Genomic DNA, 26,108 nt, shown 5'->3' on the forward strand with positions numbered 1-26,108 from the left:
TTGATCACTGTAAAAGAGAAATGCATGTGATATTGATTCTAAAAGGTAATGCTTCTTCTACACTTACTAGTCTCATCTCCACATGATAATGTCCTGTTCATCGCTTGTTATCTCTGTATTGGTAGCATGACAATATATTAAGGCCACTATTATTGGCCTGCTGTTACAGTACATAGCTTACCACTACATTGTCATAGTAAGTATATTATTATTATTTTTATCTTTGCATCACTTGCCTAGCCGGCTTAACCACTGTATTCACTTGTTATACTAACCTATGCCTACCTTGTGATATAGTGCTTAGATTGATATGGTGGTTGCAATATAATTGTCATGCAATATAATTCATGTGATATAGTAAGGTATACAGTGCCCAATTCTGTAAAAAAAAAAAAAGTGTCAGGGCCCAAAGTATTTCTTAGAAGCATGACGAATGCTGGGACTGCTGAAAACCAATGTTCTATAGTCTTAATTCCATCTCATGTCTCTTTTGTCTACTACCGTACACTCCCCACACATTTATCTCTCCCATACACATTTTCTTCATCCATCCTTTCTGTTTGTCGCCATTTCCCGTATTTCTACCTTTTCAGCGGCCTTTCTTTCACTTGTATGTGATGATGAAAAATAAGTCCCAACCCCCCAAAATGAGCGCAGGTGGGGCGCACCTGCAAACACTGTCTCAAATTAACCTCTGGGGGTATACCTCTATACTCCTCAGTCCCTTATATTGACCTTCTTGAGAGCTCTGTATTATCATGAAATGCACCATTTTCATAGGAGAGGAACATAGGTATCTTTCACCTTCCCAGTCAATTATGCTGTTTATGCCGAAACATTTCTAAAGGCTTGCACTGAATTTAAAATCGCTTTTGGCTGCTATCATTGCACGCTTGCATGCCTGTTTGCAGATTGTGTTTCTTTTTAAGCACGCTTGTATTCGTGTGGGTTCTGTCAGTACAAATTATTCTAGCTCCTTACTGTGTGTCTTTTACTGTGACGTTATAGAGCTTGGAGCGTATGGAAAACTAAAATATTATGACACAATGACTGAGGAAGGTAAGAATTTTTTTTCGGAACTGTTCATATCAAATTCATCTCTTTCAGTCAGAGAGGTTTTTTTTTAGTTTTTACCGCTTGCCTGAATGCATGCTACAGGTTATCTTGCAGCCTTGTGCATGTGGGTAACTTACATTGAGACAGTGTCATTTTAAAACATTCCTTTTCTTTTTACGTTCTTGCCACGAGCTTTTGTTGTTGTTGGGGTGCTAAATTGTATTCTGTCAGATCTGAAAGCTGGGGGAGGGATGAACAGAGTCAGTAGTTTCTCGTGGATCATAAACTCATGTACACCTGGTTATTGATCTGAAATTTATATGAATAATGAACGGCGATAAAAATGTGCTGCCTGGTAGCTGTCCACACCCAAATGTGTCAAACATTCATTCTATTCGCTTGTTCAGTTAACAGCCCTTTAAAAAGGACTATGAACGCTGATTTGATATTTTCTTACTTCGATATCGAGATTTAACGAACTACAGCAGGTTGCATGCGTGCGCGCTTGAATGGAGCAGGGTGCCAATGAATGCAGGGGCAGCTATAAATGTGTTATAATCCAACAAACAAGCAATAAAAAACAAACAGCAAATTAATAATGGTGCTTAGTGCACACTGTCCGCATATATGCCAACAGACGCGATTCAGGCACGCAAGTCACTAATTTTTAACTCAAAAATTGCTTTATTTTCAGGGGTGGCTCCTTGGCAATGGCCAAGGAGCGTCGCTCCACTGGCTGAGCCAGCAGCTGAAAAATCAAACAATATTTTACTATCCTTTTATTTTTCAGCTGCTGGCTCAGTCAGCATGGGGAGGGAGGGGCGGTGCTGGGCTACGGGAAAGTGGAGGAGGGGGAATGGAGTGAGTGCACCAAGTGCGCATGTCAGTTTGGCCGGCCATCTTTGGCTGGCCAAACTGACATATGCACTTGAGTTTCTCCAACCTGGCTGTGTTGCACAGCCAGGTTGGAGAAACTGAACAGATTCCAGTGCTCTGTACAGCCAGCTTAGAGAAACTGAACAGACTCCAGAGCACTGTCTGAGTGGCAGACCAAGCAGCTCAGACCAATCCTGACACTGCTCTCATGCTAAGTATAGCATGAGAGCAGCAGCAGGATGGCATGGAGAGCCTGTGCTGGTGTCCCAGGGACTACTGGGACACCAACACCATCGAGGGAAGAGGAGCGAGGCGGCCGTTGGTAGCAGTACAGGTAAGTTCTTTTTTTTCTTTTCATTATGATTTTATTTCCCTCCCCTTCAAATCCTCCTTCTCCCTCCCCTCCCCTTAAGCTTCGCGGCAGCCACCACTGTTTATTTTACTGTCTCCCGCCTAAAATTGCATTTGCTTCAATATAAGTCAGTGTGGGAAATATATTCCCCTGGGTTTGTTTTTAAAATCTTCCATTTCGCTATTCTGAAATGTTGGCATGTATCTGTATTGTGCCCATGTTTGGTCTGAGTGCATAGCTGCCAAGGTTTCAGATTGCTATGTGAGACATTTTCATAATTTCAGTGTAATTACGAGCGACATTTCAATGACTATAAGTGACACTTATTGCGAGCAAAATCAAGCAATGAAGACGAGCGACACATGTAAATATCAGAAATTATACCCATTTGAGCAGCGATAAACTCTAAGAAGATCTTAAAACTGCTGCAAAGCACCAGAAGTGGAAGGGCACTAACCTAGTGCCCTTGTAACCACATCGTACTGTAAAACAAATGTGTTATTTATTCAAAGCATCCTCCACCCCCTCAGCTCAGCGCCAGGTGCAAAGCCAGAAGTTCCACAAGGAACAAAAGGATTTGTGTGACAAAATCAGTAATTCACAGCTATCCTCATAAAATACAGTTCTCTGAATAGGTTCATGTTCTTTGCAGAAGGCACATTAACCCTCTGTGCTACTTTGTGATTAGTGAAAACTGCCAGTAAACTAAACGCTGATCTCACTCCACAGGAACATTATTCACCAGAGTTATCTTAATATTTGTATTGTTGCCTGAATCCTTCTGGACACACAAGGAATTCAAACTTAGACTCACGCCATGACTGGACACAACCCCTGAGGACCCTCCACAACAGGGCACAGCACGTGTCGAGGTCAGATATTGTCTTCCTAAAATTTTAATTGCCACCGGGTGGCAACCGTATTTCCTGGAGGCACAGGCGGGTAGGAAATCAACACAAAAATCACCCTGATTAATGGTTAAAGTACACAAGCAATTAAGTCACGAGTCAAATCTATAAATGTCAAGTGGAAAATAGGTATGTACTTGGTAGATTGTGCGCTATACATTACCAGTATTCCAAATCACTTCCGTGCAGTAGAAACTATTTTATAGATGCTGCCACAAGAATGCAGTACTTGACGCATTTTCTTTCCACACGTTCTTTCACTTAGTCTTACTACGATCCTGCTTTTACTGTCTAAAACGTAAGCAATCCTAGTCACAAAGCAGGCATATCAGCTGTATTTTCAGGGCTATAAATCATTCTCCACATCTATAATGCAGCACAAGCACCGCAGTTGCATTACCTGTAAACTACCTGCTTTAGTTCACCCAGGCTCAGCGCATGCAGGTGCTCAAGGCGCTAAAATGAGTGATAATGATTTTAATGCAGTGATGTGGACCACAATGCGTTAGTGTAACACTTGATGTGTGATCTGTGAGTGAGACAAATTTCATGTTGAACTGTATAAAGGTGCCCCGATCAGGGATATCTTAAGGATTCTGGGGGCCCTGGAACAGCTTTGAATTTATGATTACATTTCAGCTCTTTCATGGACATATCCTCTTTGGACAGGGCTCTGACAGTGCAAAGGCACACACAGGCACACACAGGTCCAACTCCTACATGTTATTGCATCTAATATTCAGGAATAGTGACATATGGTTTTAATATTGTAACATAGCAGCGGCTCGCTGCTATTACTGCTAACTCTGTGGCACTCTCCCATTTCTCATATCCAAGGTTCTGTTTAGATCTAAACAAAACATTTTTATGGATGTTGCATGAAACATAAACATAAACACACCTTTTCTCTTCAAAACGTCTTCAAAACATCTGTAATGGACTCTCAAATATCACTCACATTAAGACTAAATTAAAGGAGTATGGTATATAAGACAATCTGTTTAAGAATGATTCAAGGTCATCAGGGCAAGACTCTCTGCAGAACAGAGCTGACTCATTCAGGGCTCCGCTGAAAAGCTGAGGTCATGGGCCAGAGCCCACTTTGTCCATGCCTTAAATAGTCTCTGGCTGTGGCTCAGCAGGGACGTCAGTAGCTCAGCTTCTGGAACACTCACTATAATTACTGACAAAGAAGCTGCCATGACAATGTGTGCAGTGTATAAATCATGTGACATGTAAAGGCTAGAGGCTAGAGGCCAAAGGGGAGCTGAGCTGTCAGTGCTCATTTGAGCCACCTAGGCCATGAGCCAGGACCCCAAATTTAGGTCATTCGTACCACTCAGGGGGATGGGTTCTAACATCATGTTTTCTTTGCAAGGTATGGATCCTTAGAGATGGAAAATATGTGCTAGCAAGTCATCACTCTCTGCCTTCTGTCTGATATTATTGGATTAGCAACCATAGCCGAAAACTATAATGGTGTTTTATATTTTTGATAAATAGCATACAAATTCATCATAATTTGTAGAAAAATAAATCTAATTCCACCAGATTGGTTAAATTCAATATAATTTAAAAATAATTATGATTATTAATTATAATAATAACAATATAGTCCTCTAAATAATAGCAATAAAACTTCATTGTATTCCTCATATATTGATATAGATTATATGCATAATTTTCACTTACAATTTCAAATAATAATAGTTGTCACATCTTACATAGGCAATGTATGTCATGAGTGAACATAAACATAATTTCATCATTCACATTCGTCATCAGCTTCTTCTAAATAGGTTTCATCTTTCTCTGCGTCTGTTGATTTTCACAGGCGGGAAGTCTGCACATGTCAGTGCACTTGAAGTCATTTAGACAGCAGACACGTTGGCAGTTTTCAGTTCCTAATGATGTTGCAAGTTAGTAGATCTAACACAGCCTGAGGTGCTGTCGGCCCCTTCATCCAGTTCACTACCAGTTTCTTTGCTCCGTCGTGTTTTTCCAGCTTCCACCCTCTCCCAATTGTACCTATGTGTCTGTGGGTCATTCAGAAGGCATATCTTGCATATAGTGGCTAGTTTCTTCAGAAAGTCCCTGCAAGGTGGAAGTTGACGATTGTCTATCTCACCCTTCTTTGTGCAGAATAGGTGATATCTCAAGTCATTCACGTGATGAACAGAAGATTGTGGTGCCTTCAGCAAGCATGAGAATTTCTCCAATTTGAACATTAATACTTATGCGAGATCCCATTCATCTCCAAGCTGTGAAAATGTTTCCTGTGTATGTCTGTTGGCAGACAGGATTTTGAATACACTTATTTTTCCTTTTCCCACAAATGCGCTTACTGTTTCACACCCGGTAAATGTATGGAGACCGAGCATAGCTCGACAAACATTTTCACTAAGAGTTGAAGCTATTTTCCCATGTGTATTTTAATGCCACATTACAGAAACAATTTAGCCATGATTCTGTCATGGAATCCCAAACACATAATAAACACATCAGTGTCTTCTGAACTTATCATTACTGCCTCATAACCCTCATTAGCAGCTTGTGCAGCATGCATCAACAAATGTCCATCTGCTTCTTCGTGTGTAATGTGCAGATCAGGCACTTTGTGGCTCCTTACAGACGTGATTTTGTAGCATTTATCTTTACAGTTCGCGGACAGTGTTTTATTCTCAAGTTTTACAAAATAGCCTGGTTTCCTCCATTTGTTAACAAGAAATGCAATGAGAGTTGTTTTATGTCTTACATGGCTTAGGCATTTACTCAACTGCCTGTTTCTGAAGACACAAGGCGGTATCATTTTCTTCAGGTTTTGAGTATGAAATCCCATAACCAAGTCTATATAGAGTGCAAATGATTTCAACATTGCCTGTCAGCATTTATACGGAGTATGGGAGCAACAATTGCTTGGGGGGTTTCTGCTGGCCATTTGTGACTGCATATATAATGTCCTAACTGAATGATTGCATAAGTAAGGCAACCCTTTTGGACAGCTTTGTATTTTCTGGATCTCCAGTCAGAAGTCCTAATAGGAACCGTTTAAGGTAATCAGGCACTGTAAATGAATCTTTATCAACATCTGATAAATGAAATGGCCATGGTGCTGATGGCAAGTTTGTTTTAATCATTATGTGCAATGATGTTTGGTCAATGATCTTGTTCATGTCTGTTGCCTTAACCTTTAAAACTGCTAATTATCTTTTCTAACGCTGGTTTTCTCTTACAAAGCCCTGTAGCATGACACTATCAGGTTGGGCCAATAATTCCCCTTGTTTGTCTTGTAATATGTGGAGGCTGTTAGCGAACTTGGAGTCCAGTTTTCTTCTAATATGCTTCTTGGTTGATTCGTCTTTTCCCTGTTTTCCTCTGCGTGTCATGAGGGTTTCAAGCCTTTCAGTGAGAGTCGTGACACATTCACCCCTTTATCAGGAATGATCACAGTTCTAATGTATTGAAATAGGTAATCATATGCTTCATCTCTCATGTTTTTGTAGTGATCATCGGTTTGAATGCTAGATGCATGGTCTTCCTTCTTTGCTTTAACCCTTTTACAGTTCCCATAACAAGTTTAAAGTTTAAAACTCTTTACCTGAACAAGTTATATTAAATCCAACAACTGGAAGTTGGGGGATTTATTATAATAAATAATTTGATACCAAACTCTTGGTATGAATCATTTAATGGGACTTTAAAAATTAAAATAAAGTCTCCCCATTCTAGCCTATGAAGGCCATTTACTACAATGAGGGAAAACGAATTTGGCTGTTTTTACCTCACCAGGGCTTATAAAACTATTTGTATAAGCTCCCTGCTTATAGTTACATGGCACCCAGCCCTAGGGGCCCATAGGGCACACCTTAGGGGTGACTTATATGTAAAAATAAGGTAGTTTAAGACTTTGGAACTACTTTTAATTCCAAAGTCGAATTTGCATATAACTTTAATTTAAAAGCAGTCAGCAAGGCAGGCCTGCCTTTAAAATGACACTGGGCACCTCAGCAGTGCACCTATTAGTGCACTACCTATGCTGTGGTCCCTAAACCTACATGCCCTACCATATACTAGGGACTTATAGGTAGGTTAACTTTGCCAATTATAATTAGCCTTATTTGCATATCCACTTTACACAGAGCACTGGCCCTGGGACTGGTAAGCAGTACCCAGGGCACAGCCAAGAGTCAGTAACCACCAGTACCTGTCCAAAAAGTGTGGGGGTGACCAGGGCAAAAAGGAGGACTTTCCTACAAACCTTATCAGTAAAACTGCATGTCTATGCAAATTTGGAGGCCATTCAAATAGAAAATGTGCTATCTGGAAATAACAGTGCACACCACACCACACTTTAGTAATACATTTGCAACAGTGTGCTCGTGAATGCACCACTAGCTATAGTAAACATCCTTACCCCTCTCCTGCTGAACGGACGTGGCCCTTTTGCTACACTTGCTCGTTGTGTGATACTTGGATTTTCCAAAATCCTTATGAATCCAGTGATGTAACATTGATGGGAGAACTCCCAGTCTGAAAATTGTTCCAGCACCAGTGTTCAAAATACAATCAAGAACAAGGTATAATGATACCATAGACCACTGAGTGCATGATGTGGCTGAACGAAGCCACTGGCTTATAACTAGTCCACATCACATCCTGCTATTTGAATAACAATATCAGTGCAAATGGAAACATGAGCAGGAGTGGGCATTATTTTTAGATCTTGCAATCCAAAGCATTAATTGTCTGGAAAATCTCATGTCATTAGTTCTTCACAAAATACAATAGGAGGTGCAGAGAGAAAGTGAAAGTTGAATCAGCCTCTGCAGCCGTTGGTATTCCTGTGTTTTGGCATTGCATGGATGGGATCTCCACCAAGGCCATGGTATTTCGTGGATGATTTCATTATCTTATTTGTGTTCCCTCTAGGTTTTAGAAGTGGGGCTTCAAGGAGCCATTTTGTAGAACTGCAGCGCCAGTGTGTGCTCTTTGATGTATTTACCTTGCTGGCATAACAACATTTTAATTGGTGATCTTATGGCTTTTTTATTTGAGAAGTGTTTGCTGTTTGAATGCTCACCTTGCCATGAAGAGATAGTCCTATTCACTAATCATCCTTGTATGTTCATTTGTTCCACTTTGCTTTCATAAAAGCAAGTTGTTGGATTCATATCTTTGTTTGGTTTGCAAGTCAAGATGTGCATGCCCAAAGGAGTTGTTAAAGATGTAGCAAAAATACTGGCTAGATGGAAAAAGTATCCACTATGCAATCGTTAGGACTTTTAGGTTAACAACTTACAACACAAACTTCATCCTCAAAATTATTTTCATGACACTCTTACTTGAGATTACAGTTTAGCTCTACTAATGCAGTCTGTGCTGCAAAGAAGCCCTCCAGGCCCTACTCCAAACCTCCATATTGTTGTAGCCCAAGTTATTGCTTAATTTTGCGATCTGTTTTCAAAGACAGCTTGGTACCCAGTATACAAAGTCACTTAACTGGTATCAAACACTTACCTTAACAAAAAGCCGGCCCAGTTGGCTTTGCCAATGGTTGTTAAATCTGCATTATGTATAATGTATAGCTGGTGACAGTGACTCAGTAGTTATGATGAACACGACAAGTGCATATGAAAAAAGAATGATGTAATCCCTGTTACCTTTCGGCTGATTTGGTGTCCCTGCACAGAAATGTTCAAAGATCTCGAAAATTTCAAGCTGATTGGTCTGAGATGGTTAGGAAGTAGAGTGTTACAAAGTTCCATAGAATGTTTGCTAAAGCGCCCTGCAAACCCTTCTAGATAAAGCTGCATGAAACTTGTTGGAATTTAAGAGTTTCGACAAAGCTGAAGTCCCATTGTGGTTTGTTGTAGATATTTAAAGCCATTTTTATATAGTAAATGTGGAATGTTTTAATGTTCTGTAGACCCTTTGGTTCATTGGCCAATTCCATAGCGAAAAGCCAGTCTCACTGGGTGAGATGCGTTTTCCTTCTGTTTGTCAGGTTGCACTTCAAACGGCTGAAAATAAACATTTTTGTCATGAGACATGAAAACAAACAGTGAAAAACAACGGTTCACAAACCCCTCCAAAAGAGCCACATTTCCACCAGCCTGTTCTCGGTCTTCAACCGGCAACCAGAAGGTTATTGAACATATACCTGCACTGCCCTGTTAATTCTCTCCAACTTGTCCATGACTGAAGGTAGTGAATTATCACTCCTAGACTCCTGGGTCTGGCCCAGTTAACCAGGAAGCAAACCCATGCATCAGGTCCCTAACCACCCAACCCAACACCTCACACCTCTAAAGCTTGCCTAACAAGAGGATCAGAGAAGCTGTTAGCTATTCCAGTTCACCTGCCCCTCCAAACATGGGCCACAGCACGGATTACAGCACTGATTCTCATCTGGATTACTAGAATTCATTATTCACACCCACAAACTGAACCCATCACAGTGTTTTCCAAATTGAAATTAACTATCAACGCTGTGATCTAGCTTAAAAATGAAGTAGATTTAGAAAGCTAAACATTTCTGGTTTAAAGCAGCATTGCACGCGCACCTTATGCAGCAGGTGGTACCTATTTAGCCAGCCACTAAATAGATCCTATTTTGAGCTTCTTCCTTGACTTTTATTCATCAAATGTAGCAATAGTAGAAAAACAACATCGCAAGCAAACGTACTGACAAATTCAATGGGTTTGACTTTTGTGTGGTGTGAGAACATAGATGTACATTACCTCCAAGCATACTTCACTTCAGCATTCACATAGGCAGACATAACATCTCCGCTTCAGACATTCATGTGCAAGCCGGCCAAAACATCTACAAAGAGGCAGTCCATCCAAGGCCGGCTTTACCCCTAGTGGCGCCCGGTGCAGCAATCTTTTTTGGCACCCCCATCCCATGACCACTTCCTCGGATTCCCTCACTACCACCCTGCAAAAGTGCCACTTATCTCTCCGTAGCCCCTCTCACATACAATCATTTGTTGTAAAGACTAGCTTTACCAATTCGCTAAGCTATCCACATAAAACATAGTTCTGTTCTTCGCAGCAGGCATATTAACCATGTTCGCTACTTTATATCGAGTCAAAATTGCAACTGGACAAAACTCGGATCTCTCTGTCTAGCAAGTACATTAATTACAAGAGTTATCTTGGCATGTTAATTGGTTCCTGAAAGCTGGACGCACAAGGAACTTTCCAGCAGGTGCTTTTAAATCGCAAGTTTCGTAATTTATTGCTAAATACAGCGCCCCCCTGAGGTCAGTGCCCCCCATCCAGGTCAGCACCCGGTGCGGCAGCACAGGTCGCACCACCCAAAAGCCGACCCTGAGGCCAACATATCTACAGACAATGAACAAAAGTGACCACAGCACTCACAAACACTGTACAAGTTAACAAAAGTACAGGTAAAAGCTGTAGCAGCTACGTAGAAATAGAAAATTTGTTCGGTATTCTTCTTGGTGTTCCAGAAAGTTGTTTATTAGAATTGATTTTCGTAAGTCCAGAAGTACAGACAACGAGGCACACCGGCCACAAACACGAAGTCACCTATGCGCACAAACCAGCAGCTTTTTTTAGTTATCCATCCACAGACCAAGGGAGATGAAGGAAGAAGTGCACAGACCTTCACAAATTTGGCAATCCTTGTCACAGACCAGCACAGAAGGCATGCAGACCTTCCCACTTAAACATGCAGTCACACCATACCGAAGCAGGCACACATAGACCGGTGATTGTTAACTACAGGCCTCCAAACTCTTCCCTGGTTGATTGATATCCTTTAGCTAACAATATAATGCTCACTTCAACTCTTTTCATCTTTTTCATTTTTTATAATCATGCATATCTTGCACTGCTATGCAGTTCCAACATCATTCTAGTACTTACAAATATCACTTAGGAGTCCCAGACTTCTCCATCTATTCAGAATGACGTGCCCAGTCCAGAGGATTCATTTCTCAAATAATGTTTATGTTTTGTGAGTAAATCCAATTGAATATATTGACTCAAGTAAAGATTACGACTCCAAAATGCACTGATTTGTAGGACTAGAAATATGGGGGCATATTTATACTTTTTGCCACAAAACTGCGCAAACACAGTTTTGTGGCAAAAAGTATAGCGCCGGCTTGCGCCATTCCACAGGACCAGCCGAGCGCCATATTAAAGTAATGGAGCAAGCCAACGCTAAACTTGGGCTAGCGTTTGAAAAGAAGATGCTAGCCAGGTGGGGGTGGCGGTAGGGAAGGAGGGGGTTGTGCATTAAAAAATGATGCTAGCCTGGTTAGAGGCAAAAAATGCCTCTAACCAGACTAGCGCCACGTCCTAGCATACAACCACAAAAAACAATACTCCTGTCTTATGAAAGACAGGAGTCATGCCCTCCACCCCAGTGGCCAGCACAGGGGCCACTGTCCCCTGAGCATGCCCATTGCACCCTGTGCCATGCAGGGGGCCCCAAGTTAATATTAAGTGCAGCTTGCATTCAATGTTAACTTTCATTGTGCACTTTTACTAATATGTTTCAGTGAGCCACGTTTAACAATTCATTTTACATGTTACAAAAAGCAAAATAACCACCCCTTATTCTCACGTTTTAAGAAGCATAATGACGCAGTCAGGTTATGCTTCTTCAACCCTCCCTCTGATGATGTTTAACGTCATCACAAACCCACTTCATTCTTGAATGAAACTTTCTAAAACCTAGTCGTTTTGAACAGATTTTGGCCCTAGTCCCGCCGTCAGGTTACCGTTCCGCGGTCGAAAGACCGCGGCGGTAATTCTGACTTTCCCCCTGGGCTGGCGGGCGGTCGCCTTCAGACCGCCCGCCAGCCCAGCGGGAAAGAGGCTTCCACGATGAAGCCGGCTCGGAATCGAGCCGGCGGAGTGGAAGCTGTGCGACGGGTGCAGTTGCACCCGTCGCGTATTTCACTGTCTGCGCAGCAGACAGTGAAATACATGTAGGGGCCCTCTTACGGGGGCCCCTGCAATGCCCATGCCAGTGGCATGGGCACTGCAGGGGCCCCCAGGGGCCCCGCGACCCCCCCTACCGCCATCCGGATCCCGGCGGTCGGACCGCCGGGATCTGGATGGCGGTAGGGGGGGTCGGAATCCCCGCGGCGGTGCAGCAAGCTGCGCCGCCGTGGAGGATTCAATGGGGCGGCGGTACACTGGCGGGAGCCCGCCAGTGGTGCCGGTCCGACCGCGGCTTTACCGCCGCGGTCGGAATCCCCATTGGAGCACCGCCGGCCTGTCGGCGGTGCTCCCGCGTCCTCCGCCCTGGCGGTCTTTGACCGCCAGGGTCAGAATGACCGCCTTTGTCTGGATTCTTTCAAACATTATATGGCATCATAATATGTACACTGATTATCTTCCAACTCAACCTCTGCTCTCTTTAGCTTTCTGCTTTGCTGAATCCTCATTCCTTGGAAAGTTTTGTATACAGCGAACAGAACAATTACCAATATTGAAATATTCAACAATGGTCTCAACACAAATCCTACACATCCACTACCCAAATTTCCAGACCATCTACCTATAGCAAAAAATCCATTCCAATCACTTCCCATGCACCTGTCACTTCTAACTCTTTCAGATCCTTTGTCAACCATGAAATATTCCAGACATACTTCTGCAAACCGTTACTTTTATCTAGAATAAAGGTACAACATTGTTGAGTTTTCAGCATCCGACAGACTCCGCCCTCTTTTTTGGAGCAACACGTCTAACGCAAGTCAATTCTGTAAAAAGATTTTTCTGATTGTTATCATCCCAGAATTTACAACCAGTAACACTCCAGGGGTACTAATGGCTAGTTTATCCTGCACTCACACCTCACTTAGATATAGAACCTTGAGTCCAAACAGGATCATCAAAATGCTCCACATGATACATTTTGGGAAAAACAATTCCCAAGTAACACATTCTATACCATCCATTTTGGCAATCTAAATAAGCATGTTTTCCACAAACAAAATAATTTCCAGAGATAACAGCATACTCTCCACTTATAACTCTCTTGAACTTCAAAAGTGTGTTCACATTCACTCTTTCACACAAACACATTATCAGTCTCAGATCCTTCCATCCTGATACACAATCTTCCTTTGTATTCCCAATCTAGAGCTGAGGCAGCTGGGTTTCCAGCTAACTGATGTTCTATTTCTTCCTTTGTCCATTTATTTTGACTCCGGAAATACTCATCAAACTGTGAGCTAGCTTCCAAACCTGTTCTTCTACCCTCAACAAAATTCTGAAATTTCTTCTCAACATCTGATAATATCCAAGTTAAATTGTGTTGATGGGCTTAAACTGTGTCTAGAGTGGAAGCAAGCTTGAAAACTCTTGCAATTATTTTATTTCCAAGGAAACTGGACATCTGTTCAAATGGTCAATAATAGGGATCTCTGAAAGAACTAAATTGTAGTTTGAAAAATAATACTGATAATGTCCTGTCCCATAAAACAAACTTAACCAAAGAATACATAAAATTTCATAAATTATGGGAATAGTCTCTACATATTCATATAATAATAAGAGGAAATATACATTTGCAGTATAATCTATCTTAGAAGCATCTAAGTGTAATGCTTTCTCATCTAACTTACTACATTTCTTAGCATTAATAATTTTGGTGGAATCACTAGAAGATATCTCCTCTTCTATAGGATTGGTAGAGGAAACACTCCTACTAGCAAAATTATCAGTATTACAAAGGAAATGAGCAATAATGCACCTACCATGTATTTACATATGTTTCTCTCATTTAGCTGCATTACAGCCTTAGAATCAGATCTATTTCTAAGCAGATATGAAAGCAGCAAAATATTCCTTCGTTGATTTCACCAATGCAAGCAGCAAAAGAAAGTTCAAAAGTTAATTTATCAACAGTGTAAAATCTTTGTGAGACTTTCCTAGCCCTACTCCTTCTTCTTCTAGGTAACAACCCTCTCTCTCCTACTGGCGGCTAGGAAATCTTCCAAACTCTCAGGTCTAAGTCAATGTAAATATCTCTGATGTGCACCTAAACCAAATTCACAGATGACAATGAAAGTTCATGGTATAGCTCAATCACAATTTTCAGTTCATGGAGGTTCAGCCAAACCTGTATGGTGACTCCAGTACTCCCTGATTTCTTGATCAGAGTCATTTGCAAAGTAAGTCCACTCAGGTGAAGAATACTTATGATTAGGCACCCTTAATGTTTTTATCTTTCTCAATGCCACACCTTCATCTTCAGTTCTGCTCAGATCAGAGTTCTCAGTTTCCTCAGCAATCGCCAGTGGCACACGCTCTTTAGGCAGACTCACTTTTCCTTGTTCATGTCTTCTGGGCCAACAGTCTCCAACTTCCACTTTCCTACGGCACTCATTCTTTCTCTGGGGTCTGATTCTGAATCTGACTCATTTGCCACAGAACTAGACTCTATTGTTTGTGCCTCGGAGTCAGTCGTGCGTTGCTCAAGACCCGTTCCAACTTGATTGAGTGCTATTTCCAGCTCTGCTTGGTCCCCAACAGCTTAGCTGACCTGTTCTAGTTGTCTTGTCACACTACTGGTTTTTCTGGAACAGGTGCTGTTGTATCAAGGGGGCATTCAACTCTGCAAGTACGAGAAACATGGATCCAATTGGGAAGATCTCCACACTTCACAGCAGTCATTGTCACTAGGATCACTTGTTAAGGTCCATGCCACCGAGAATCCTGACACTTTTTTTGAAGTGTTTCTTCACCAAGACCCAGTCCCCAGGACTAAGGTCATGGCACTGTTCCTGTAGTGGAGAGGCTGTAGTTGACCCAAACTGATGAGACAGAGTACGCACCACATCAGCTAGTCTTTTGCAATAGTCTAAAGCCATATCATCTGTTATATTCACAAGTGCATTTATAACAGTCTCATCACCCTCTCCATCAGGATTTTATGGGGGGACAGTCCAATCTTTCGATCAGTTATACTCTGAAGACTTATCAACACAAGGGGCAAAGCATCAGGCCATTTCAAAGATGTTGAAACACACACCTTTGCCAATCTCAATTTCAGCATGCCATTCACTTGCTCAACAAGACCCGAAGCCTCAGGTCTATAACTACATTGTAATCTCTACTCCATTTGTAATACTGTGCGCAACAATTTCAGAATCTCAATGTTGAAATGAGTTCCTCGATCTGATTCCAAAGAGGTCAGGAAGCCACACCTAGGTATGAGTTCCCTCAACAGCTGTTTGGCTACGATAAGACTATCATTTCACCTAGTTGAGTACATGTCAACCAATGGGAAAAGATACACACAATAACCAAAACATATCTCAATCAGTTGCACACAGGCATCTCAATGAAATCCATAGGTATCCTAATTACGGGTCCTCCTGACTTTCCTATGTAACTCAATGTAACTGCAGTTATCTTTCCAACATTGTTGTGTTGACACACAACACATCGGTGACACAACGATTCAGCCATCAATCTGAATTTAGGATTAAACCAAGTCTGTTTGAACAATCTCACCACAGCATCCCTACCAATATAATCAGGACCATGAAAATGTTGAGCCATGGAAGGTAACAGGCTATTTGACAACACTTGGGTTCCATTCATTGAAACCCAAATGTCATCATCTCTTTTAATACAACCTGTCCTGACCCAACCTTGCTGTTCATCTTCAGACACTTCCTTTTGAAGCCTTTTCACCTCATCATAAGTATCAGCTGTTGTCAACAAAAGGTTAAAGTTAGTTTCATCCATTCCTCATTTGTGAATTCACCATTAAAGGTACAGACATTGTGGGTGCAGTATCTTGCAAACTCGTCAGCATACCTATTGCCCATAGTCACATGATCATCTCTAGAGCTATGTGCAGGACATTTGACCACTGCAACGTGTTCAGGCAATTTTAGTGCATGAAGGAGGTTTTTGACTTGTTCACCTTTCTGGATCAGAGATCCAGAGGATGTTACAAAACCTTGCTGAGACCACAGTTGTCTGAAGTCATGAACAACGCCAAAGCTGTACTGACTGTCAGTAAAGATTGTCACTCTCAATTGATCAGAGACACAGCATGCTCTAGTAAAAGCAATCAATTCAGCTACTTGGGCAGAAAATATTCCTTGAAGCCAAAAATCTTCAACAACTCTAGACAATGTACAAGCAGAAAAAACTGCTCTTAAACCTCTGCCGTTGTCTCCTAAGCATGAACCATCAACATAAAGTACACTATCAGTTTCAGGTAATGGTTCTCCTCATACGTCTGGTCTCAGTTTGGCACATAATTCAGTGTCATCAAGACAATTGTGCTCCCCTTCACAATCTTCATTAGTTCCCTGATCCACTATAGTCAGCAGAGTAGCAGGATTCAAAATCCCGCAACATTTGACTGTCACATTTTCTGCGGCCAATATAATCTGCTTGTACTTAGTAATTTGACTGCTTGTCAAATGTTATGTTCTAGTTCTAGTCAATAAACGCTCTACTAAATGAGGGACATACACAGTTAATGGGTGCTCCATAACAATATTTTTGCACCTCTCTATGCTAGTGCTAACCGCAGCTACTGATTTTAAACATCCAGGCAATGCAGAAGCAACAGGATCTAATGTGGCGGAAAAAAACACCACAGGTCTCTCAGCATTTCTATGCATTTGAGTCAGCACTGAGAGAGCACAACCCTCCTCACTGTAAGAAAGTGCAAAAGATTTGTTATAATCGGGCCTCCCTAGAGCTGGAGCAGAATAGAGGCATTCTCTCAGCTCTAGAAATGCAACAAGGCAATCGTTGTCCAGGGTACTGGATCAGACACATCCTTGTGTGTCAGCCTCTGTAAAGGCCTAGCTACCAGGATAAAGTTGGGTATCTACTGTCGACAGTAGCCCACCATTCCAAAAAACATCCTGACTTACCTCTGTGTAGCTGGCAGACCCATTTTCAGTATTGTTGAAATCCTCTCTTGTGACACCTTTCTCGCTCCTTTCTCAATGTGGTGTCCAAGGTATTGGACTTGTTTTTGACACTATTGCAACTTCCCTGGGGATACTTAATGTCCATTTTGAGCCAGTTGGTTCAGTAATGCAATGGTATCCTGTTTACAAGCTTCTTCAGTATCATCACGTTGAGGTCATCGATATACTGAATCAGGACCGAATTGCATGGCATGACCAAGGATTCAAACGTTTTCTTTAAGATCTGATTGAAAATCATTGGTGAAAATCAATGGTGACTCAGTATACCCCTTTTTAACTCGGCACCATGCCAAAACCCTGTTTCCGAGCCAGAATACAAAGAGGAATTGACTATCCTCATTCAATGGTATCGAAGAGAAGGCTTGACACAAATCAGTGACAGTGAACCACTCAGCCTCACATGTAATCTGAAACAATAATAAAGCTGGATTCGGTACCACAGAACAACAAAAGACACAATATAATTTTTTTCCTAAGGTCCTCCACAAATATGTATTTTCCATTTAGTTTCTGAAGATCCATGATGGGAGAGTTTCAAGGACTTCTCATGACCTCCTTCAGAATTCCCTGCTGTATCATGGATTGAATCACAATAGTTATTCCAGCAATCGTTTCAGGGATCAAACTATATGGTGAGGTTTTCGGAAATTCAGCATTTGTTTAACAGTATTCTGGACAGGTTCTACACCTTTTATCAGTCCGATATTCTTTCCTGAAAAATCCATACTTCAAGTCTTAGGGGGTTATTACAACTTTGGAGGTGGTGGTAATCCGCCCCAAAAGTGACGGTAAAGTGACGGATATACCACCAGCCGTATTACGAGTCCATTATATCCTATGGAACTCGTAATACGGCTGGTGGTATATCGGTCACTTTACCGTCACTTTTGGGACGGATTAACACCTCCTCCAAAGTTGTAATAACCCCCTAACTGTTTCTCTCAAATCTGGAGGCAAAGTCAGTAAGGTGCCATGTGTTTCATTTTTCATCAACTTAAAGACCGCATCCTCATCTTGGGTATGAACTTCTATTCCTGCTGGAGTACAATCGATGACACCATTCAGTTTGGACAGTAAATCCCTTCTCAAGCGATTCACTGGACTGCTATTACATATTATAAACTTGTGCTTGTCTTCAAAAGATCCTATTTTAACAGTGACTGGGGCAGTTTCTTGAGCTGTCTGTTTATTCTCCACACCAACAACTTGGACTATTTTTCCCAAGAGGGGTAGGTTTGGGACTTCTACTGTTCTCAGATTAGAACGGGTAGCACCAATGTCAACAAAAAATGACATGAGGCGACCATCCACTTCACTATCTACGAATGGTCCACTCTAGTCTACCTCTAAGGCTGCACCAAGTGTGTAGTCTGCCTCCCCTTTCAGGCACCGTCAAGCTGACTGATCAGAGTAATTTCTTTCACATGTATCAAACAAAGGAAACTGTTGAAACATATTATTATCCTGCACCCCATTCACATTCATTTTCATATCATGATTTACATTGTGACGCATTCTGCTGTGGCATTGGGGGTTGGGGTGCCTTCATCACCAGAGCTTTGGGCACATTAAAAATGTGTCTCCTTAGTCTTTGGACACTCTGCAGCTGGTTAGGATTGTTACTCTGAGCAGGCACAAATCCTGCATTTTGGACCTGATTAGCTGGATTCAAACAACATTCCTGCTTACAATGCCCCAGCTCATTGCAGAGGTGACAACGAGTTGTCCTTTTTAAACTATTTACATCCATTCCTGTACTAGGGTCTATTGGGACTCCTCGACCTCTACCTTGCATTGGATTCTGTGAATTTTTATATACACCTTGCACTACACCGGTTTACAGTCGTCGGTATCTGGCTAGTTCTTTGAACAGCTTTTATTTGGGCAAGCATCAACTTTTCTTTCAATTTTTTCTACTTCATTTCTATTTCATCATAGCATTATTTAGCATAATGCAAAATCTCGTCAATGGTCTTATTTTGCCAATAGATTAAATGCTGTTGAATCATAAGACTTACCTCTGGCCTCAATCCTGTCACAAATCTCAACACAAAATGTCCCATATCCTTTGCCTCTAAAGTCTATACACCACTACAATATTTGAATGCTTGTAACAACCTTTCGTAGTGAGCATGGATTGACTCCCTTGGTTCTTGAGTTGGTCTATCAATCTTGACCCAATCAACATCTTAAGGAGGCACCTTTCCTTTCAGGAATGTCATGACCTCCTGATATTTCTTCATCACCAATGGACCCTTAGTCACTACATTCCTAGTTGGTTCTGGCTCAGGGCACTGAACAGTTATTTTGAACTCAGCCCACAAGTCACTTAGAATGACAGTGTCAAACATTGTATTCAAATCAATCCAGAACACCTGTGAAATTTGCAAAATTCTTTTAACCTTTCAGTCCCATTCCACTGGCTTTTCTCACAACTTTGGGAAATCATTGGTAAATGATGCAACATCACTTCGACTCCACCGCACATGAACATAACCACCATCAGTCACTTCTCTCAAGGGGAAGGTTGAAACACCTCCCTCTGCTCCAATGGGTGACAGTTCACCCGAAGGTTTCTTCACCTCCTTCTTTTTCGCCCATTTTGTCTCCCACTTATCTAATTCATTCCATTTCCTCATCTTTTGAATCAGTTCTTTAATCTGAGTTTTTAATCCCAGAGTTTCACTAAGGTACAATCAAAAGCTCCTTTGCAAAGGCTTGGTATTATTTAAGTCTACCTCATACTTTTTAGCCAATTCTGCCAATTTATCATGAACTTGGACCACTCACTTAGTAATATCTCTACACATGAATGCAAGCTTATCTTCTTGATAGGTCTGTAGCTGTTCCAAGCCAAACTTTCCAACAATCATTGCATCCAATTAAATGTTCAACTTTCCCATGTTTAAAGTCCTGTCTCTCTGTAATGATGGAAGAATTCCCTGTCTCACTTCTGAACTAGTACTCTCCTGGGATGGGGTATCCCCATTAAAGAATTGTACCCAATCGTCTATATCCTTCGCACTAATGGATCGTGTCACCACAGGAATTTTAGGTGTGGAACCACTTCCGTGAGCACCATTTCCCAAATTCAAAGGTGCTTACCATGCAAAAGTATTATGTGTGGGTATCTTCTGATATGTACCTATCGAAGTGCATCCTCACATACTCAAAGTTGTATCTGCACTTGCTCCACATGGAGTACTAGTGTGTGTTGGCACTAAAGGAACAAACTCCCTAGTGCCTAAAGTGTTTGAAACTCTGCTTTGCCTTTCAGCAGTGTTGGGTACAGTCAAATTGTAAGTATTCCTCCCAGAACCTTCTGTTTTATATATAGGAACTGCCAGGCCTATAGTACCTGGGACTGTAAGGGCATCAATAGCACTCACTGTAGGATCAACTGGAGCACATTCTTTCAAACCTTCACTTCTTAAGTCGCAGGGCACACTAGTGGCAGTAGCTCCCACAGGACTAGGGGTCATTTTAGTTGAAGCAGTTGCAACGTTAGTTGGATCAACAGTCTGATTTCCACTTCCATCCCTAACTTCATTATTTGGAGGTGGGCGTTCAGAAAGCAACACATCCCAAAAAATATCTGCAAAGCCTTCATCGCTGTCCATACTCAAATCATCAGGTTCTTTTTGTTTCCTTTTTTTCTGATTTCCAAGTAATTTTCCTTTCCCCTTCTCCCTTATCCGCATCTGTTGGCAAAGCTAGATACAATCTAACTACTTGTATCATGTTCTCCACCTTCTATACTCGGCATCCCATCTAGCATCTGCTTAAGAATGCATAGCTTTCTTCACTCTACCCTGATATTTTGCTTTTTCACTCGCATGAGCAGCACATTCCCAAACATAAAGTGCTTCACATAGTGCAGGTCTAGGGGGAGGCTTCATTTCAAATAGCACTCTCCTCAAGTTTTCAATAATTCTCAAATTAGATGTGCCATATTGTGGGAATCTCAATGGACCATCCTTTTCTTTGATCATGTACCACTGACCAAGCCAAATACATGTATGGAGCCCTACATTAATTGCCATGTAATGACCTGGAGTACCTTCTGGAGGCGCCACTTCTCCCTCCCTACTGGGAACATGAACATCTCCTCTAAACATATCTCATATACCTTTAAAGCATTTTATGTTTCAAAACTTTTTGCAATATTCCAATTTGATTAAAAATAACACTGTATCCTCAATCCTTTGCCCTGACACAACCACCAGTTAGAGCACAGCACCTTATGACTTTGCCCGCCAATAGCAGCCCAGTACCACACCAACCAACCTATACCAGCACGGTACATGGTGATGTAGATGTCGCTCCTCATAACAGTTACCCCTCCTTTACAATCTGCATGTACACTTGCTCCGAAATATCACATGTATACAAAATACAATACACTAACCTTGTCTGCTTCTCTAAAGAATGAACAGTTTCAATCACACAAGAAAGCTTACAATCACACCTGCTGAGACCTCGACCTGCGTGGTACCATCTAAATTAGTACAGTTTCTCTCTGCACATTAAGAAGATCCACTATACCAATTTGTCTCACTCTCACGCAAAGTAAGTCCCTATTTTAACCGTGCCATTGATGACATCTCGCAACAAACACAACCACTCAGCAGACAGTATAAACGTGTGAGTCTCAAAATCATAGTATAGATATATAAAATTACCAATGGAGGATTAAGGCGTTGCACAATATTAAATCAAAGCAACATATAAAAGACTTAGGTGGTCATTATGACCCTGGCGGTATTACAACGCCAGGACCAAAATGACGGGAGCACCGCCAACAGGCTGGAGGTGCCTCCCGGCGTATTTTGACCGTGGCGCCGCACCGCTGGGGCCGGCGGTTTTCTGCCACAATGGCCCCGGTGGTTGTCTGCAGCGCTGCCCAGGGGATTACAAGTCCCCGACTGCCAGCCTTTTTCTGAACCGCCAGGAAAAGGCTGGTGGTACGGGGAGTCGTGGGGACCCTGGTGGCCCCTGCACTGCCCATGCCACTGGCATGGGCAGTGCCCCCTGACAAAGGCCCCATGCGGCTTTTCACTGTCTGCTATGCAGACAGTGAAAAGCACGACGGGTGCAACTGCACCCGTCACACGGCCGCAACACCGCCGGCTCCATTTGGAGCCGGCTCCCATGTTGCGGCCAACATCCCCGCTGGGCCGGCGGGCGGAAACTTAGTTTTCGCCCACCGCCCCAACGGGTATGTCCAAATGGGCACCACGGGAGTGCGGCCGCATTGGCGCTCGCACGGCGGTTATAGCTTGGCCAATGTTGTAATGAGGCCCTAAGACTTCAATAGCAACAGTGCAGAAAATCAGGAAAAGTGTGTGATGTTTGGATTCGAAAATTGAGGTTTTTTGCCTCACCGTTGAATCTAGCTCCTAAAGGGAATATCTGAGAAAGGCTAGCAAACAGAACTTCAGTTGAAGATTCTGTCTAAGCGAGGTGCGATGCCATAAAGCCACACAGAAAATAGGAGGTCTGTACTTCAGAAAGTCCACTCTGAGCAAGGGGCAGAGGGAGTCTGAGTCTCTCGCCAGCTAAACCACAATTAAATCTTAGCCCCAAGTTTAAGAAAGGCCCAGCACCACCTACCACCACATTAGCATAATTTTTTTATGCTAATGTGGTGTTAGGTTGGCAAAAACACAGTGCCAAATTTACAAAGTGGTGCAATGCACGCATTGCGCCACTTTGTTAACCCTTGTGCCACATTATCTTTGCGCCAGGGCTAATGTATGCAAGGGGGGCGTTCCTCCATTAGCAGGCCAGAAAAATATGTTTAAATGTCTAATTTGTTGAATATAAAATGATTATAAAGAATAACATTTCTAAAAAACTATAACATTAACATGCTTGCAAACGAATATTAAATGCAGCTTGCATAAAATGTTAACTTTCAATGTGCACTTTTACTAATATATTTCAGTGAACTATGTTTAACAATTTGTTTTACACATTAAAAAAAGAGAAATAACCACCCATTCTTTCGACGTTTTAGGAAGCATAATGGCGCAGCCAGGTTATGCCCTTCAACTCGATTTAAGTGAATGTATTATTTTAGTACTCAAGTTCACTAGGCTGTTGCTATTTATCCATGGTATACCCCTATGTTGTCAGTTTCTTTGAATTGGAGTGGTCTGTAAAAACAGAGGAAGCTTCAAGTTGAATTCCTGTGATAAGCAGTGGAAGGATTGAAAGCGGGTGTTTGGAAGTGGGCTACAGCTCAGAGAGCTTCTGTAAACAACTGCTAGGCCTCCATCTTGTTTGCCTTCCCAGTTGCTTCTCAGAATGGAGTAGATGGGAGGCAGTAGGAGCAGAAGAACACAATGTGTGCCATTGTTGATAGTGATATTGAATATAGAGTCCTAGCCTTGTTGCTGATTATCACTGATGTTATCTCTTTTGCATTAGATGATAGTGAAAAATAGTACTTGATCATAGTGCCACAAGGTTGTTCTGGTGTTATGAATTTCTGTCTATATGCTAGCTAATACTTTTTTCAGCACCGCTATTCCAGCAGGTGGCAGACCGCATTTGCTAGCCAGGCATACCCTAACAGTGGGGCAAATCTTGCAGAATCACTTTCCTCTTGGACACTGAAGACACTTTGTGAAGTCAATGGAGGTGGCAGGCTCCACAGTGAGAATCAACAAAGTAGCAAATCATGCCATTATGTGGATGAGAAATGGAAAAAGCCAAAATTCTAACTGTCAATATTTGGTATTCTTGCAGGAATGGAGGTGAAGAGATGCTGCAAGTTTGTAACTTTTTGATAGAAATTATGTTTATCCTAGAGCGCAGCAAAAAAAAATTCTGATAGGGGTGAGGTTCATGTTGAAAGAAGGGTGGTCCATTTCCATGAAGCGCTTGACATTCAATACACATTGCTTTGAAGAGGAGATGGCAGCCAGTGTAAGAATGTGAGGGCTGGTGAAATGTGAGGTTCAATGGATGAGGAGCTGTCTGGAAGCTGCATTCTGAATTCTCTGTAACTTGCAAAAGTGGTAGAGAGAAGCTCTGAGGACTAACCATTGGCATAGTCAATGTAGAAAAGCACTAAAGTGATGGCCGCTTGAAATTTTTGAGGACGTCTACATAGGGTAAAAAGTATCACAGAGTGTTTTAGAGTGGAGTAGCTTAGAGTGGAGTAGTGGAGTGAGTGGAGTAGTGTGTCATAGAGTAAAGGGACATTGAATGGTACAGAGGGAATTGCATAGAGTGTCATAAAGTGAAGTAGAGTGTCATAGCATGGCATAGAGTGGAGTGAAGTGCCATAGGGTGGAGTAGAGGGGCATACAGTGGAGTGATGTGTCATAGAGGGGAGTGGCATGTCATCAAGTGGAGTGGTGTATAGGGTCATCGAGTGGCGTGTAATAGAGTGGAGTGGCATGTTATCGAGTGGAGTAGAGTGTCATAGTGTGGAGTAAAGTGTTGTGGAGTGACATGTCGTGCAATAGAGTGGAGTGGGGTGTCAGAGTGGCATGTCGTAGAGTGTCTTAGAGTTGAGGGGTGTGGAGTGGCATGGAGTGGAGTGGCATGTCGTAGGTTGGATTGGCGTGTCATGGGGTGGAGAGGAGTGGCGTGGATCGTTTTACAGTGTTGTAGACTGGACCTGCGTGTCAAAGAGTGGATCTGCGTGTCATAGAGGGGAGTGGCGTGTAGGGTCATGGAGTGGCATAGTAGAGTGGAGTAGCATTCATAGAGTGGATTGGCATGTTGTAGAGTGGCGTGTCAAAAAGTGGAGGGGTATAGAGTGGAGTAGAGTGTTGTAGAGTGGAGAGATGTGTTGTAAAGTAGAGTGGAGTCTTCCATTTTTCACTTGATCATAAAATATTCCAATACAGAACTGTATTGTCCTGATGGGGTTCATTTTACAACCCATTTTCGTTTCACTTGGCTTGATTAACATGTTTAAATATGTACAGTTAAAAAACACATACCCCAAAATCTATGTTGTTGCCAAATTTCATGAAAACCCTTTCAGCCATTTCGCCGACATGCCTGTTTAAAAAGTTTATGGTGATTTTTCATTTCACCCCCTTAACTAATCATCACAAAACTGTTCGCCATCAGCCAATGTAGAAAAAGTCATGGGTCTGCAAAGTTTTGTTGAGATTTGTCAAACCGTGGCAAAGTTCCCTATAACTCAGAATCCTAACTATAACTACAGAGTGGCTACCCCCACTCTGTAATATATATATATTCAAGGAGGTATATAGATATGGCGTTAAGAACGTAAATCTGTGCTTTCCTATGTATAGGTTCCTGAATAACATTTTAACGGTCAACATTCTGACTCTGATATTTTGTTGCACAATATTTTGGTTCTCATTTGCGCACTAGCCTTGCACACAACTGTCCTGAAACTCCGTGAAAAATGTCCTTTGGTATAATGTGGGCTTGGCTTAATGAAGGAGGTCTCGGTTCTTGAAGTCACAAAGGCCCTCGTACTTTCCATGTTACGACGACTTAGTCTCACTCTCACCTGTTATACGGAGAACATTGTCACCCGGAAGTGCATGTAGTTTCTGGATTCACCTATGCCATACATCTGAAGCCCTACATTTTCAAATCACAAAGCATTTTTGAGGCATGGAGTTTCCAATACAATCACTTTGATTGTATTAAATCCTAGTACATGAAAAGTGGCAGCAGCAATCAAACCAGTGCGCAATCAAGCCTCGCAATCAGCAAGCGCTTGGAGAAGGAAAATGCTCTTTGGCCACTTTTCATTCCAGTTAGCTGCAATAACTTGAAGAGGCCATCGCCTCCTCTCCATCACTGACATTCTTCCCACTCGGAAATGTCAAGCCATCATTAGTAATCAAACCTGAGAGCTGCTGCCACAAGAAGTAGCCGAGATCATATTTCCAACCATCTGAGGCCTTTTAGACACGAGATTAGAGTCTGACAGTACCGAGGGCCGGTGTTAAATGA

General features: G+C 42.1%; 1 protein-coding gene across 11 annotated transcripts in view; it reads left to right on the forward strand.

Annotated features, from left to right (window-relative positions):
- The window catches only part of SLC24A2 (solute carrier family 24 member 2), a 775,567-nt gene that overhangs the window by 541,447 nt on the left and 208,012 nt on the right, over window positions 1-26,108 (forward strand). For 5 of the 11 annotated variants that reach the window (XM_069239182.1, XM_069239163.1, XM_069239154.1 and 2 more), the window contains one exon: window positions 1,009-1,059. The exons of the other annotated variants lie outside the window; for them this stretch is intronic. In XM_069239182.1, coding sequence (XP_069095283.1) covers window positions 1,009-1,059 — 51 coding nt within the window. The remainder of the gene's footprint in view (window positions 1-1,008; window positions 1,060-26,108) is intronic. 11 annotated transcript variants of the gene reach the window in all.

Source organism: Pleurodeles waltl, chromosome 1_2 (genome assembly GCF_031143425.1).
Source record: "Pleurodeles waltl isolate 20211129_DDA chromosome 1_2, aPleWal1.hap1.20221129, whole genome shotgun sequence".
Lineage (NCBI taxonomy): Eukaryota > Metazoa > Chordata > Amphibia > Caudata > Salamandridae > Pleurodeles > Pleurodeles waltl.